Here is a 17,244-nt window from a genome sequence, read left to right as displayed (position 1 = left end):
CAATTATAAACCAGCCGCAACTGATCTCATAGATATAAAATAAAAAGTTGACGTTGTCTGTGCTGTTTGCGGCAAGTTTATAATCTATGTTTAACCTGAAAATTTACCTCCAAAAGTAGAAATGTTCTACTTATCTTATATGGCTACATACATGCATACAATTAAATACTATAATAAACTATACTATTACTATACTGCATGTATATACATACACCGCGCGATACACATGAAAGTGAGAGAAGTACCAGAATACCACTACCCACTAGCCCACTACCTATTTAGTTACCACCGCACGCATGTATGTATATAATACACCACGTGTTATTTATATATAGGTATACAAGCGCGGCAAATCGGGCATCGGCATGGGCGCATTTGCGGCGGCGCGCTCTTCTTTCTCTCCTCGTCGTCGTCCACTGTCGACGTCGTCGTCGTCGGCGAGTTAGACCGATTCGTTGCTCTTCGAGCCAAAGCTCTGCCGCTCCCGAGTACTACAGCTTGGAGCTAAAATCGCGCGTGCGAATAGAAAAAACAACTTTCGGCGTGTTCTCTCGAATCTAGTAGTGATTTTTTCTTCTTTTTTTTTTTAAATATTAATTTTTTTTTATTTTTAAGTAACAAGTGATGAAGAAATTAAAAACTTGTTTGTTTCGTCTCCACATTATACTTGTTCGCATTTAAATTTTTTCGTTCAAAGGTAGGTGGTGCGCGCCCGCTGGGCGTGAGTTTATATTATACTATGCGGTGATTGAGCGACAGTTTGCGCTGATTTGTGGTCGAGATGTATACGTGCAATGTACACTATACACAATACACCGTGGGGGTACGTACACACAAACAGAGAGTAGACACACGCAGTGGGCATAAGGCTATTTCATAATTGCTTTCGAATGGACTTCTTTCGAAACCAGTTAGCTCAAGCTTACGTGCGCAATAATTATGTATTTGTCGGCTTATGATTCGATATGCTGGCGCGAGCGCGAGGATATGAGTATTTTTTTTTTTTTTTTTTTTTTTGTCATCGGCCGCAAGCGATGTGTTATTTAAAACTTCAAAAGTAACCCGAGAAACGCAAATGAGGATTTATCATCGGCTGCATTATTATTTTGCGCGAAACGCCGAAAATAATCCAAATGATCATCTAATTAAGAAGTTTCGCTCGCAAATAAAACTAATTATGAGATTCTTTTGATGAAAACGCGTTTGAAATGAAGTCCAAAGTATTAACTCGACTTTGATAACAATATTGGATATATATTAATTTCAAAGACGCGCGAGGAGAGACGATCTTGACGCGTTTATGTAACTTGCGAGTAAAACACGTATATGCATGTATAGGGTGTGTGCGTTCCAACATCGCTGATAAATTTCAGATTCATTTCTTCCTTTTTTTTTTCTTCTCCACGTGAAATCCGAAAAAAAACTGCATATACAGCTGGTGTGAGTTTTCTTTTGTCGAGATCCATCAATTAGTCCAACGCGCGAGCCACATCGAACAGGTTCCGCGTTTTTTCGCGCGACAACGATTTTTTTTTTTTTTTTTTTTTCGTCTTCTACAAAAACTTGCAATGTTTGATTTATTGACCCAAAAAACACTGCCGAGTAAAACAAAAAAGAAACCCGTTCGAAAGCTTGTCTCTTTTACAAATAAGCGAAACACGTATGAAAAAGCACTGAAGTACTTTGGGGGGAAAAATGCTGCGTGGAAAATTTTCGCGGAAACGGCCCTCTGCGGAAAAAAGGCACCAAAAGACGCGCTCTTTTAAAAAAAGCCTCACGCGTCGGCGCGCGCGCTGCATATCAAAGCCAAAGCGCTGCACATATAGGGGTAAATGACCCAATTACTGCGCACTCGACGGTAACTGAAAATAAGAAAAACAGACTGAAAAATTTGGGTGCTTGGATATTGTAACACGTACGGACATTAATAACGTTCAATCCAGAATCATACTTTACATCATGACATTTATAATTGTTTAACTGAGTGACTCTAAACGAATCTAAAAACTTTGTAGTCGTGCGTAGTGATTGGTGCGCAGCAATTGGGCCTAGGGCTTCAGCATGAAAACCTTAAGTATGGGAGATACCCGCGCAGTAATTGGGGGCGCAGCGACTGGTGCTAATTTTATAACCGTGCGCAGTGATACCAGCAAGTGATATCAGCACTAAAACAATTATTTAAAAAAAAAAAAAAAGTTACTTAACAGAAAAATGTTTGTCGTTTTAATCGCACGAGATGCTGCAGATTAAGACTAAGTAAAACTGGTTCAATTTACATCGAAAAACATTGAGAAATGAGAAATTTAGTACAATCAAAAATTTCAGTGCGCAGTAATTGGGTCATTTACCCCTAGTACAATATAGAGTACGTGTGTGTATTTTCCTTTCTTCTCGGCGAATGGGAGATGATGCGTTCTTGTGAAATTTGTTTTTATCCAAACTTCGTTTTCCGCGATCCGATTTTTTTTCCATCTCCTTTACCGGTAAGCTGCAGATTCGCGCTAACGCAATAAAAAGTTACCAATTTCGTATAGACGGACGCGACTCTGTTGATACACCGTGAGCGAGTCTACGCCCTGTTTTATTTAACCGCGGCTGTTTAACAATTAAGCATCTCAACTAGACCCATGCGAGGCCACCATATTTACAATGTTCGGTGAATAATCCACACTCGTATAAATAATTGACCATCTTATACGTACAAAATAATCTTAAACATGACCGTAATGCACTTAAATACAGGGAAAAGGTATAGAATTAACGTTTTTTATTGAATCAATCAAAGTAAAATCACAGCGCTGTCGGATTGCCACTTTTCTCGAAAAAAAATTAATCGAGTCGAGCGCAGAATACTTTATTAATACCAACGAGTCATTCGGTTTAATGCTCGGCTACATAGTGCTTATGGAGAAGAGAAATAAAAAACATACCTTCTATCGACCATACGCACATACATACATGTCAGGATAATATTGTTATTGTTTACTCAATACAGCACTTGGGATTGGCAGAGGGAAGGGGGGGGGGTGGGTCACGAAGTTTAAATGTAACGATCGGCCCGTGCTGCAATTGCAAAGCACCGAATGAATAAATAATATTTATCGGGTTTTGTATCATAAAAACGACTCGTTTGCTCAAACTCTTCGGATACGGATGGACGTGCATACATATACAATACGTGTTGGTAAAAAAAACAGACGGATATTCGCATCGAATTCAACGGAGCGTTGATCAAATGGACAACTCATGCGTTCGGAATCGCGCAACGAAATGTTTATCGCACGCGGTAGGTATACGCGACCGTTGGCAGCAACAACATTGCGCGCGATTGGCTCGACGAATGCGTAAAATATTTCAGGCATCGCGTATCGCACGTGGCACACTTTTGTCATTCAAATGCCCCGTATTTTCATGGAAAAAAAAAAAAAAAAAAAAAAAAATTACTCGAGAGCCGCTCCCCCCTGACCAAGGCATGTCCACAAATCAGCGGAAAAAAAAGTGTCGCGAGGCAACGTAACAATGAAATCCCCTTTCTTCGAAGCATCGCCTTATAAATAACCGAGCCCTTGGAGCTAACGAGACTCGTCGTATGTCTCGCTGCATGGCTGGCAATTAGCGGGTAAGTAGCGGAGAAATCAGCGCGAGAGAGTGTCGAGGAGGAGGAGGGAACGGAAAACGAAGACATGTGAGGCGGATGGGGCGAGCGGAGGATATATAATATGATTACGGAACAGACTTGGAGCATGATGCTGGACAGCGATGTGGCCGGCATTAACGAGTAAGTTCTTGTTTTTTTTTTTTTTTTTTTTTTTCCTCCCTGCACGTGCTGCAACTCTCCGCGCCAACGAAAATAGCGAGCTTTTTCCTTTTTTTTTTTCTCGGCCGTTTTCCGCTCTGGTTGATCTTCCGTCGGCTCGACTGTGCTGACTTTTGGCGCACCTTCCAAGCTTCGCTCGACAAGGCGTGCCAAAAAGACGCGAGATAACAGCTTTTCGATTTTTTTTTTTTTTTTTTTTCCAACCATAGTAACAGTTTGGTGCACCGGGACAATCATCCCTTACGGCTCTTGGCACTCGCGATACGTCCTTTATTTGTTTATTTTTAATACATAATTGCACACGTTTTTCCTCTTTTCTAAGCATCATACCTTACAACACTTAGGTGTAAAAATGAGTAACGCATTCCATATAGTTATACACCGGTACATTGCGAGCGATTTCTCGTTTCTCCCTATACTCTACTCCCCCGAATGCATAATCGCCGTCACCAATGATGTATATACCAGCCATCACCGAGTATAATATATCTGGCAGGAGTTGGTGCGGGCGTGGATTATTTTGGCAATTCCGCGTTCCCCCGGCGCCTGTACAGCGGACGTTATGTATATTATACATTTGCACACGCGTTTTTAGGAGGGAAGGAAAAAAAGTTTCGGTAACTATTTAAAATAAATCGAGGCGCCGTGTATAAAAATATGCCCCCAAGGCGGAAGAGCGCACTAATAATCACTTTTGGCGAGAGCGAGTCTCGCGCGTTTGGACACACTTTTCGGCTTATTTCCCGCTACAAACGAAGGTTGTATAAATAACCGAGCGCTTAAGGGAAAATCGTCTCACGGAGAGAGAGAGGGAAAGTCGAGATAAAGAAAACACGCGCCGCGGGCATGGAAAGATCGAGCTTTCCGGGACTCCCCCTTTTTTTTCGTGGCATAAATGCAAACATCGAGCAATGCCGGGAAAATATTTGGCTTTCCATCGCTCTCGCGCTGGAGGGGGCAAGGGGGTGCGAAAGGCGCGTTTAGTACTTACACGTGGTTTTAAAAATACACAACGCGCAACCGCCACATATTATGTTATACGCGCGCTATTTTAATGGTCATCAATCACGCGCGCCCACTTGCCGGTTTCGAGTATACTTCCGTTTGAAATGTACCGATATGTGCAAAAGTATCCTCTTGATGCCGTTAATCCCCGGGGGCGTGTCATTTATTAAAATCCTCGCCGAGTGTTATTCATCACGGTATTTACTGGCGCGGTAGAGCCGCCTCGAGTGACATTTTGGACGTTTCGCATTTGTCCGAGCGGCGGACCTCTTTGATATGCTTTCGCTGCGCGATTGTACGCATCGTTGATTAATGCGAGTTAGATTGGCTCGTGAGCGAATTTACGTTTGCTTCTTCAATGGTAGCTGTACATCTTTCGCAGTCGAAAAAATCATAAGAGAAGTTCATACGTACTCGCAGCGAAGGAATTAAAATACAATGACGAGCTTCTTCTATTTTTATTTATTTTTTTTTTTTTTTTACCTCACAAATGACTGCACGTGACGCGAGTAAACAACGAGAAAATGATAATGGCGATTATCGTGACTCGCGAGACCGAATGTTTGACATTTATCGCGCTCGTGTGTATGTACAAGACACACGCGTCTATTGAACTGTATACCTACTACTGTGGACCGTTGAAACTGTTCGCCAAAGTTTTTGTTTTGCTGGATTTGTAAATAATTAATATATTGGTGCCTACATACAGAGATACGCGTTAAAATTGTTTATTTTCTTTTTTTTAATCTGAAATCACAACAAAATTTAATGATGATTGTAAGCAAGTATTACTACTTTTGCCAATTTGTTTGGATACACTCGTCACGAATTAATTTGCAAGAGCCGAGATACTCGATATGAGTACGAAAATCGCGCATCATTATATACCAAAGTGCACTCCTGTCTTTTTTTTTTTTTTTTTTTTGTTACATTATTGAACAAAGCCGACGAGAGCTTGGTATTGCAAATTGAGAAGGGCGCAAATGCACAGCAGCAGCCTTTACCTACAACAAAGCACGTAAATGCACTTATGGGCTTTTTTTTTTTCCTACTTCCCATAGAGATCAAAGCCGTCCGCACAGTTTTTCACGTCCCCTTCGGGAAATTGATTTTCCTTTGTAGACAATGATTAAATCACGCCCTGTTTACCTTACAAACAATTTTTTTCGCGGCGAAAAAAAAAAAAAAAAAAAAATCATTCACCTTCATAGTGCATTTTATCAAACAAAAACACTTTTTGCAACGGTGCACACTTGTCCGTTGTTGTTGTTGTTGTTGTTGTTTTTTTACCCTCGATGTAGCGGGTGATGAATTACACCGAGTATTGTACACGCGTCAAAGAGATCACGCGCGGGCATGAATCAACCAATGACATCGAATCACATCTCCTTGGCGTGTATATGTATGCATGATCAAATGATCCGAGCGTCGCGACACCCATTAACGCACAAGCACACCGTAGGTTGAGTATATCGCCCCGCAAGCAATTATGGATCAAGGCGGTGAAGAAGCTGACGTCGGAGCGCCTGGGCCGGGAGAGCCTGGCCGTTTGGGAGGAGAGCAAGGCGGCCATGGCCCTCCAGCAGCCGGAGGAGGGGGTCCAGGAGCTCGACGAACGCACCAAAAAATCCTCGGACGCCTCGGCCGAGACGGACGTTGTTTTTCCCGACAATGATCCTGGTAATGCCACTGACGCGGAGGGTGAGGCGTTTTATTTTTTTTCCCCACTTTTTGCTCGCTTGCTTGCCTATATACTTGCCCCTTTTTGACGAGCCTCTTGCAACTGTTTGTTTTATGCGTAGCTGTTGATGGTAGGTTGCATCGTAGCGAATTTACTTAGCCGTATTATTATTATTATTATTATTATTATTATTATTATTATTTTGGAAAAAAGAAAAGAAAAACATAAATAATTTTAACAACATCCATGTAAAATGGTACGCTCGCGCTTTGCACAGATGTATTTAAAAAGGGCACGATGTACAAGGGGATATTTTTCCCGTCGATGACCAACAGCTTCCACAACAAGCACCTCGAGAACTCGTACCTGCAATACTCGCATCGCCAGCGGCAAAAGTCACTCATTATGCTGAACATCATTGATCTCGGACTCAAGGTTTTGGCTAAAATTTCTCAATAAAAAAAAAAGAAAATTAATCTACTTTGGAAATAAAAAAACATACACAGATAAGCTTGATATCGGTATGGCTGTGGAGGCGCGACCCGCACAGGACGACGAGCGGCCTCGTCGAGGCCCTGGTCTGGTCGGGCTGTTGTATGCTGGCCAACGTGATAGTCTGCGCCCTCGGCTGGTCCCGATGTTTCACCAACAATCATCTCTACTGGGCCTCCATTTTCACGTGGCTCCTCATCAACTTGCAAGGTGAGCCACCCTTGCTTAACTCGCGTATACATATTCAATGCTCATTTTAAATAAATGTGTAGTACAGCAGCTGTACACGATTGGTATGTGTTTATAAATTAAAATAAGGTTATTATTTGTATATATGGAAAACCTCATCGATCATCCGTGAATTTTCACCAATCCACAACACCCGTCATTTTTCAAAACCCGAAAAACGTAATTATTTGGCTTTGAGCAACATCCCACTTACGTATACACAAAGTAGCTCATCACCAAACTTTTAACTTTTTTTTTGTCCCATCGGAAAAAAAACACCCCTCGAATCAATCATATCTGTGCCACTACAATTTTGTTTTTTTTTTCCCCTTGTCCAAGCGTTGTGTACACGCATGGGTAGAGTCTCGCGGATATAGTGCGCACCGGTGCCGAACCACCTCAAAATACCCCACAAACACGTGGGCGAGCGACGATACTCTCTGTCGTATATCCACAGGGACAGGGTTACAGTGTGCCGCATTTAACTTTGTCGAAGCGAGCGGGAGCTCTCGAGCGAGGCCTCCGCGTTAATTGAATCGGACACGAGCGAGCGGCCGCCCTTCTTCCCCCCCCCCTGTCCCTCTACACGTGTTCCGTTTTTACGTATATACTTTTTATAAAACAATAAAAATAAAAAATGATTATCGAAATCCATTTTACCCATTGTTGCAATAGCACAGCCATTTAAAAAATTTTTGCCCTGAATCTTGCAGGTTTCATCGTCGCGGGTCTGAACTTCCTGACGCAGCAGCGGCTCATGTGGTACATACTGTTCGTGGTTTACGCGCCGTACGCCATGCTCCCGTTGCCGTTGAGGTGGTGCGTCCTGGCCGGCTTCGGGACCGCGTTCACCCACCTGTTGATAGCCGTCGTCACTCTGCTCAGCGACACGAGGCATCACGAGGTTTGCTCTTGCTGCACAATTTATCTTTTTTTTTTTTTTTTTTCTTCCCTCGCAAGTAGTAACAAGCGGGTATGGTCAGACACTGGGGCAGGGAGGGGAAAAAAAAAACTGCGCGTGGAGACAAATGTATACTTACTCGACGGTATTTGCACGCACACACGCGTCGTTTTCCTTTAAAAACACAGGGGGTGTTTTTCTTTTTTCAGAGCGAGCGTTGGGGGATGAGGGGGGTGTGATGGAAAAACACAAAAAAAAAAAAAAAAAAAAAAAATTAAATAAAAACAAGGACGACATTTCAGGATCTGTCTTGCGTGTCGCGAATGATGGCGACGAACTTGCTTCTGAACTTCGGGGTGAATCTCGCGGGCATGTACACCAAGTACTTGACCGATCGGGGCCAGAGGCAGGCCTTCCTCGAGACGCACCGCTCGACGGAGACGCGACAGCACACGCAGAACGAGAACAATCGGCAAGAAAAGCTGCTGCTCTCCGGTAAGTGTTTTTTTTTGTTGTTGTACCATGTCGCGTGACAAGAGTTGACCCGTGAAATATTGAAAAAGCGCTGCGTATACATATACCACTACTGGTATCGTGGCAATTAGAGATGGAGAAAAAAATTAAGGACAAACGTCAAAACTGCTGCAGCTGTCGATCGCGCGGGAGAAGGGGGATGGGGAGATGAACGTCGTCACGTTGCAGCGTTTATTTAAAGCACACAGAAGCGCGTGCCGCGTCTTCCTCAATTTCATCCCTTTTTCTATTTGTATGGACATATGTCTATACGTATAGACATACTTTTACTCTCTGTTTTCCTTTCTGCGGGCTCTCGTACGCAAACGATGATCGATGGGCGCGTACACCGCTGTCTCCGCGGTAATAAAAGAGGAACGCGTATAAATAAAAGTATAGAGAGAGACGGGGACGTTTCGATGTACATTATAGATAAGACACGCGTGTGACATCGGCGTCGTTGCGGACGCGTTTGTTTATCTTTGATCGTCGTATCGCATCCGCGGAAGCAACAGGGGGGTACGATAAACGGATCCGACGGAGGATGAAAATTTAAACAGAAACATTAGAGCCCGAGGATACGTGTGTACACATGTCTCTCTCGTTCAACTGTGTATACCTATGATATAGGTAAACAGAGCCCATAAAATAATAATAGAAGAGGAAGCACCGGCTATAGGGGCAAAAGAGTACAGGTATGTACGTACATACGATAAGGGCTGCGATCGGCTGTTCGTTGAACAAAGTGTGTGCTTGGATGAGACACGCATACATCACCCTCGAGTTTATATATGTGTATGGCACTTGGAGGCATTGGGCCGTGCGCGAAGTGCTCGCTCAGCCGTGCATATTATATTGCCGAGAGTGTATTTTCAAGAGAGGGTCACTGGACATTCTCAGTCGATTGCACGCGCGTCTATGTGTCGTATATGTGTGCTTCTGCACCTTCCCCCCCCCCTCTGTTTCTACTCTCTGTACACTCCCTTATCCCTGCAGCAACCACGAAGCGGCTACCTACTGTTTTTCCTTTTTTTCTCTTTCTTTTCCTCTGTTTTTCTTTTTCTATAATATACACTGTGGCACTGCGCGTTATTGGCACACACAAGTGCCACGTATCAGCCGTTCTTCTTCTTCTTCCTCCACGATATTATACTCACCGTCGGTGGCTCTTTCGATTTTTTACTCTCTCCCTCTCTGTGCCCATCATATAATGTGCCTACAGAGAGCGAGAGAGGCCTCGGCTCTGTATCGATCTATATACACACATGCACACACCCCATGTTGGATACAACCATAGCGATGCTGGCGCGAAAATAGACGACGGCGTGATGTACATCACTGTATAGGAATCCTCGGTGGGAATATATATTTATACGCCACGATGCATTTTTATTTCATTTGTTTCTCTCGAATGGATCTATCATTTGGGTGCACCTTTTCTTTTTTTCTACCGATGCACACAAGTTACGAAATGTTCAGGGATGAAAATTCAATTTGAGCTCTCGGTCGTGCTCTACTTGTTTCGCGCGCACAATAATCGGCACACCTGTTGCCCAATGGATTGCCATTCGCAATAATTTCAGTACTGCCGGATTTCGTGGCCAAAGAAATGATAAGGGACATTGCTCGAGAGACAGCCCGCGGAGGCACCATCTCTTTCACGCCGAACCAATTTCACCGGATATACATCCACCGCTACGAGAACGTCAGCATACTCTTTGCCGACATCAAAGGATTCACGGGTTCGTTTCGAGAGTAAAAAAACAAAAGAAAAAGTTGATTAATAAAAATGATATTTTTACTAGCCCTGGCGAGCCAGTGTAGCGCCCAAGAGCTCGTCAAGGTGCTGAACGACCTGTTTGCTCGGTTCGACAAGCTCTCGGCCGAAAACCACTGTCTGCGCATAAAACTGTTGGGCGACTGTTACTACTGCATCTGCGGCTTGCCGGTCGCTCGTTCGGATCACGCGCACTGCTGCGTCGAAATGGGCCTGCACATGATTAAGGCCATCCGGGACGTCAGGTACACGACCAAGACCGATCTGAACATGAGGATCGGCATACACAGCGGATCGGTCCTCTGCGGTGTCCTTGGCCTCCGCAAGTGGCAATTCGACGTTTGGTCCTACGACGTCACGCTGGCCAACCATCTCGAAAGCGGTGGTATTCCCGGGTGAGGATTCCTCTCGAACCGAAACGATCGGTATTGTCACACAACATGTGTACACGTTTGTAAAATCGGCTGTTCGATCCAGGCGAGTCCACATTTCCGAGGACACGCTCAGGTGCCTGAACGACGTCTACGAGGTGGAGCCGGGCCACGGCACCGAGCGCGACAACTACCTCAGGGACCGCGACGTCGTGACCTACCTGATCAAGCAGGTGGAGCCACTGCGCTCGCGCCGCCGGTACTCCTCGAGGCCGAAGATTTGGGCCGAAGGCGAGCAGCCCGAGGCGAACCGCACCAAGAAGAGCTTCAAGATCGCACACGCGCTCACCGCCGGCAACCCGGCGACAGCTCACGCGATCGCCTCGGCCGCGGCTGCTGCCAACGCGACAAACACCGAGGACGACATCGGCGTCGAGTGGACGCCCGAGATACCCTTCGAAAACGTAAGTAAGACGTCACTGGTGATCGCAACAGTATAGACACGTGTATTATTGTATGTTCCTTTTGCAGCTGAACAGCTCGTCGTCGGTGACGAACTTGGAATCGGATTACCTGGAGGACGACTCGGTGTCGGCCAAGAGTGAGCAGATGACTCGCTCCTCGGCCAACGAGAAGGCAAACAGGTCGGGAGTGGGTGGCATCGAGTTCGCGAGCAACAAGCGCATGCGACTCGCCAACATCAACCCGTGGACGCTGCGCTACAACGACGAGGCGCTCGAGTCCAAGGCGAGTAACCTTACCGATCACCCGTGCCTTTGATTCCCCGCGGTTAGATTTACAATGTCGTTGTTCGCTTTTAGTTCCGCCAACTTCGCGAGGACATGTTCAAGTCAAACATGATCTGCTGCTTCGTCATCTGGCTCTTCATAGCCGTCTGCCAGGCGATCATCCTGCCCGAGTGAGTATATACTTACATACCGATCTTGAAAAAATTAACGCGTTGAAAATGAATAATATCGCAGCTGCATCAAACTCCACGCGGCGCTTACCCTGACAACGTTGCTGCTCATAGCCTCGTCGGTCCTCGTGATGGCCGACGAGTTCAAGAGCCTACCGGTCTGCCTGCAGCACTCCTCGTCCAGTCTAGTGCACAACAAGCAGCACCGGACTTTATTCATCTGCGGGGTTATCAGCCTGATGGCGTTGACTTCGGTGATCGGGGCCATCGCCTGTCCTACGGTACACCCTCTTGGCCGATCAACAGGTAATATAGATACATGCCGACAGTCGTACGATCGATTTTTCTCTGGACTCGCAGGTGAGGGTGGAACCGTTGGCTCTTCAGAGGCAGAGTAGCTTGACGGCACCAACGACCCAAGAGCCAGTGGGCTCCAACAAGCACAACCTGAGCTTTCTCGAGAGCGCGCTGCGCGACGCAGGGGTTAACGATCTCGCGCCTGAAAACCACAACGACATCGCATCTGCCGATCGGCCGAGAAGTCATAGGAGTCATCATCGATTCCACAACTTTGATTTGGCGTCGCCGGTGCGATTGCGCCACCAGAGGGGACGCTCGTTACGCGGACACCACTCGCAGCATCATCGTCCGGCCGAGCCGATGACGATGGCGCGACGGTTACTGTCGAGCATCGACGAGGACGTCAGTATCGATCTGATCGCCGAGAGGAAGATACTCGAGGAGGTGCAGTGCCTAAGGCCCGAGTACATTGTCTTCACGTGGATCCTGTGCCTCATAGCTCTGGCCTCGTCGCTCAAGCTCTACTACTTGGTGAAAACGGCTCTGGGCTCGCTGATCGTCGTCGTCTACGCGCTCCTCATCCTCGTAGTGTCCAAGGATCGGTTTTTCAACCGTGTCGACGATGATCAGAACGCGTTAGTATTGTTATTCGTTTGACGTAGACGACTTAGCTCTAAGCGATAAAACATTCATGTGTACCATCGCAGGATGTTCATACCCCTGTCGGCGCAAATGTTGATATTCCTGGTGATATTCCTCGTCGTTGTTACGTACCACGGAAGGCTGGTCGAGGTCACCTCGAGGCTGGATTTTCTGTGGAAGCAGCAGGCAGAACGCGAGCTGTCCGATATGATAGAGTCGAGGCACAATAACATGCAGCTGCTCAAGAATATCCTTCCGGACCACGTGGCCCATCACTTTTTGAGCCAAGACAGGCCGTCCGAGGTCGCCGAGGACGAATTATCATTATTTTTCAACTACACATACAACAGAGCAACGACTCGATGATGTGCAATTTTTCTCGATTTCAGGAGCTGTACTCGCAGTCGAGGGACAAGGTGGGCGTGATGTTCGCCAGCGTGCCGAATTTCACGGAATTCTACTCCGAGGACGTGAACAAAGGGATGGAGTGCATTCGCCTTCTGAACGAAATAATCGGTAAGTCGTGCATGCTTATCGGATTTTTTCGATCGATAGGTGATTTATTCTTCGTTTCGAATCATCCATCAGCTGATTTTGACGAACTGCTGGACGAGAGGCGATTCCACTGCATCGAAAAGATCAAAACCGTCGGTGCTACCTACATGGCAGCGTCGGGACTCAATCCTTCGCGAAACGTAAGAAGTACAATTTTTAATACATGTTAATTGTCAATCGATTTTCATGTCGATCGTGTGCCAATCAGCTAAAAGGTCCGGATGACATGGAACACGTGTGCCGGCTCGTCGACTACGCGGTGGCAATGAGGCAGAGGCTTGAGGACGTGAACGTCCACTCGTTTAACAACTTCGATCTTCGGGTGGGCATAAGCTGCGGTCCCCTAGTAGGCGGTGTTATCGGCGCTCGCAAGCCGGTCTTCGACATCTGGGGTAATACGGTGAACGAAGCCTCACGCATGGACTCGACTGGTGTCATGGGCAAGATTCAGGTGCCCTCGGAAATTGCCAAGGTGAACATGCATGCTTGGAGTTTGTTAGTCTCCTATACGTGTATAAAAAAAAAAAATTTAATTTGTTATGTGATTCCCATGGACGCGCAGTACCTGGAATCCCGTGGCTACAAGACCCAAAAGCGCGGACTGATCGAGGTCAAGGGAAAAGGTACCATGGAGACGTATTTCGTGCTTGGAAAAGGCACGATGCGACCAGAGGGCAGTTCACGGGATCGCAGCCACTGCCGTTCGTTGGCTGCTATCGTGTACGGAGTCGTTCAGGCGAGGCGCAAGCATCTGCGCGACTGATCTACGGTGATGTCCGACACCAAGGCTGTCGAATTGTGATTTTTCGAGAATAATGTAATACACGCGAGGGGTGCCGTACGGTAGTTGATTGTATTTTTTTTTTTTTTTTTTTTTTTTTTTTTTTTTTTTTTTCGTGTACATATGAACAGTGGATGAGGTGAGTGATTGTTAAGCCGTACGATTGTAGTAGTGACCAAACCGATCTGATTGTTAAAATGCGCTGTTAGTTTTATCCGTACCTAAATTTAATTTTTTTTTACTCAAGAGAATTTATGACAACAAGTGAAGAAACCGTAGCTTAGGTTGGTACGACAAACAAGATTTCCTCGCTATAAGCATAGAATAATACATACGATAGTTCACTAATATAATATTGTATCATAGGAATCATAACGCGTAAGAGTAATGTTAGAATTATGAGATTATTTATAATTGACAATCTTACACGAGAACATATAAATAAGTGTGTAAATGGCCCACTATATGAAAGATTATTCACATATGTGTCATATTTTTAAAATAACTCTAGCGTCCATATTTTTTATTTCAATTTAATGAAACCAATAAATGTTCCATTGTATGAATATTAGAAAAAATACAAAAGAGCTGCTGGCGGCCCAAAATACAGTGTCATGATAATGATAATAAAAGGTTGTTATACATACGTGTTCATCTGTATCGTGCATTCTGATTCCACCTTTTTTCAGCAAGAATAATCTTTTCATCAAGTTTTTAGGGGAATGAAAGAAAAAAGACAACGTTCGTCAGCGTAACTGTATATTAAAACACAATATTATTCAATAAATCGTAATGGATGATTCGACGCCATTAAAGAATCCGTGATGATCATAATAATTAGAGCTAGCTACAAGAATTGCCTTTTGAAGGAGGAAGGGCGACACATCTTTACGCTATCCTCCAGCAGGCGACGAACATCTTCTCGAACTGTACAGTTTTACAATATATACTTTTTTTCGTCCTCGATGATGGCGCTAATAATTACACTATATAAGTTCCCTATAAATTACATACCGACACAGAGCAAAGTTACAACGACTACTGTTTTTTATGGGCGATTTTAAAGGTTCGTTTATTATTGTGTAAATTTTTTTTTTTTTTTTTTTTTTCATTTCTTTGGTATAAAATTTCTTTAAAGAAAAACACGCAATTTTCAGGAAATTTCATCAAAATAAAATCATCACTCGCTCAAGCCTTTCCATACACACAGTTCATCGTGTCACGACAAATATAATTATTGCTTTACAACTCTTTACTGTCTTTATCCTAATTTTTTGACAACCATACACATTTTTATTACGTCAAACCTTTAAAATCAAGAGACAGAAGTCGTTGCGACTTGCTTTGTAATAATATATGTGCATTTAAGTTATAAAGGCACTGTACACGTAAACGATACATAGAAGAACCCTTAAAATATTACATTGTCACAACATTTTTGTTTCAATTTTTCTTTGTTTTTTTTTTTTTTTTTTTGTTTTTCTTTTTTTTCTTTACTTCATAGTCTCGTGAAAAACCGCTACTTTTATTTAAAAATAACGCTTTACTTTCTTTTTGCACAACTTTCCTAACTCGGAAAATTTTTTCTCTGGAGGTATGTATATATTAAGAGCAAGTTGATTATTTTATTGATTTCGAAACAAACGCAAGTTACGTCAAATGTACAATATTTTCAACGTGACTTGTTTTCGCATCGTATTACCCGGACTACACGTAAGGTGAGCTTCTTTCACGAGTATCACATTTTGGCAGTGAGTTTTCATTTCTTATCTTGTCATTTTTCTCATTTCGAATTAAATATTTTTTTTTGCTCCGATAAATGACCTCATTACCACGAAAATTGATTGTTTCCCTCGAAAAAAGGTGCTTTATGTATACTTAGTTCAAAAATAAGCCATGATTTTAATACGATTTTCTCAATTTTTCATTTAGGTAAAAAAATTACATATTCAGTTCTAATGATATAGTTATCTCATTTCATTTTTTACAAAAATACCGCTTTGAGTTTTTTTCGAGGGAACATCAAACTTCCGTGTGGCAACTACTTAAAATTTTTTTTTTTACGTTTTCTAAAACCTTTACGCCGTGTTTGTGTAGCGAAAATAGATTTTTAATCTACTTTTATTAATTTTTTTCTCAATTGTGACACATTTTCTAGATACGCTGTTCGACAAGCTGTATGGTTTTTTTTTCACAAGTGTTGACATTGTCTATTTTTTGTTTCCAAGTTACAGACTAACTGAATTTAATGTAGTTGAAAAAATATCTCGTTCAACTACGTTAAAATCAATGTCTCCAGCGAAAAACCTTTTTTATCTTACCGATCGAAAAGTAATAAATAAAACTTTTAAAACATTAATTTTTGAAATACATAGTATTACATCTGAGTATACTAGTAAAAAGAGATGGAAAAAAAAAATCATCCGATTTGATATCGTGATACAACGTTTTTTATTATGTACAAATTCTTACATCTGAAATCATATTCGGTTTACGACCTAAAGAATATAATAAATTTATTTGAAATTCATTAAACAATTTTCGATATGATAAACAATGGGTTCACTCGATTCATTAAGTGGACACAAGTAAAAATATTCAACAAAGTTTATTTTAAAATGAAAAATATATGTATCAACTTAATAGATATTTTAAGTACTTATTCAATCAAAAAGACGATTCGCTTTTACGTATCTACTACAAATTATCTCGATAGTAGTAGTAAAATTAAAAAAAAAAAAAAAAAAACAAATAAAGATCACCACGTCAAATTGATTATAAATTAATTACAATAAAAACTTCGTTCTTCACTGGCACTTGAAAACGCGCAACGTTTAGTTAAAAATACGTGAAAAAATACCGGATTGTTGTGATTTTTCTCTTCATGTAAAAAGTTTTTTGTAGTGTGAGTGTGATACAGAGGCTTCCACGAAGTTAATAATAATAAATAGCTTTAATATGAATACATGCGTCGAACAAATTTTTTACATAAGTAGATGATAAATTGTCATCGAGTGCGCGAAAAACAGGCAAACGAAAAGGATTGCTTTTTTTATTTACACGGAAAAAATCTAACACCTCTCGATTCGTATAGTTTTTTATAGTATTACAAAAAATCTAATAAAAAGAATATAATACCCATGCATAGCCGTAAAATTCCATGCAATGAAAATTCAATTTTTTGTCAAACGAATTCGGAACTGTATCGAAAATTGCACACATCTGAATTTCATTCAGTCAACCAAACTGGAATGATCACGAT

At 42.9% G+C, this 17,244-nt stretch overlaps 2 protein-coding genes across 6 annotated transcripts in view; one reads left to right on the top strand and one right to left on the bottom strand.

Annotated features, from left to right (window-relative positions):
* Positions 1-409: 409 nt before the first annotated feature.
* Positions 410-14,608, top strand: Adcy8 (adenylyl cyclase 78C). Of its 2 annotated transcripts, none has more exons than XM_089594414.1 (19): positions 410-823; positions 3,542-3,778; positions 6,285-6,502; positions 6,781-6,938; positions 7,010-7,205; positions 7,937-8,127; positions 8,427-8,619; positions 10,221-10,379; positions 10,443-10,809; positions 10,892-11,249; positions 11,317-11,532; positions 11,607-11,704; positions 11,769-11,985; positions 12,065-12,639; positions 12,712-12,949; positions 13,036-13,162; positions 13,235-13,341; positions 13,410-13,673; positions 13,764-14,608. In XM_089594414.1, the coding sequence occupies exons 2-19, from the start codon at positions 3,720-3,722 to the stop codon at positions 13,962-13,964; spliced, it is 3,942 nt and encodes a 1,313-aa protein (XP_089450540.1). In that variant the 5' UTR covers positions 410-823; positions 3,542-3,719; the 3' UTR covers positions 13,965-14,608. The 2 variants fall into 2 exon arrangements, with proteins under 2 accessions (XP_089450540.1, XP_089450539.1); XM_089594413.1 differs by having other exon boundaries at positions 6,285-6,523.
* Positions 14,609-14,724: 116 nt separating this feature from the next.
* Positions 14,725-17,244, bottom strand: part of Utx (Utx histone demethylase) — an 85,871-nt gene continuing 83,351 nt past the window's right edge. For all 4 annotated transcript variants that reach the window (XM_089594878.1, XM_089594880.1, XM_089594879.1 and 1 more), the window contains one exon: positions 14,725-17,244. This exon is cut by the window's right edge and continues 3,320 nt beyond it. The gene's annotated coding sequence lies outside the window, so the exon portion shown is untranslated.

The sequence above is a fragment of the Copidosoma floridanum genome, unplaced genomic scaffold, assembly GCF_036245765.1.
Source record: "Copidosoma floridanum isolate Cflo_tuat_1 unplaced genomic scaffold, Cflo_Japanese_pri ptg000021l, whole genome shotgun sequence".
Lineage (NCBI taxonomy): Eukaryota > Metazoa > Arthropoda > Insecta > Hymenoptera > Encyrtidae > Copidosoma > Copidosoma floridanum.
Note: the sequence above shows the minus strand (reverse complement) of the source record. Positions and strands in the feature narration are given on the sequence as shown.

Bases quoted from the DNA above. Each gene is read 5' to 3' on its own strand.
- Adcy8 (XM_089594413.1), top strand. From the start codon at position 3,720: ATGATTACGGAACAGACTTGGAGCATGATGCTGGACAGCGATGTGGCC. The intron at 11,250-11,316 runs GTAAGTAAGACG...TTCCTTTTGCAG, and splicing joins CCGAGATACCCTTCGAAAAC to CTGAACAGCTCGTCGTCGGT. The intron at 11,533-11,606 runs GCGAGTAACCTT...GTTCGCTTTTAG, and splicing joins ACGAGGCGCTCGAGTCCAAG to TTCCGCCAACTTCGCGAGGA.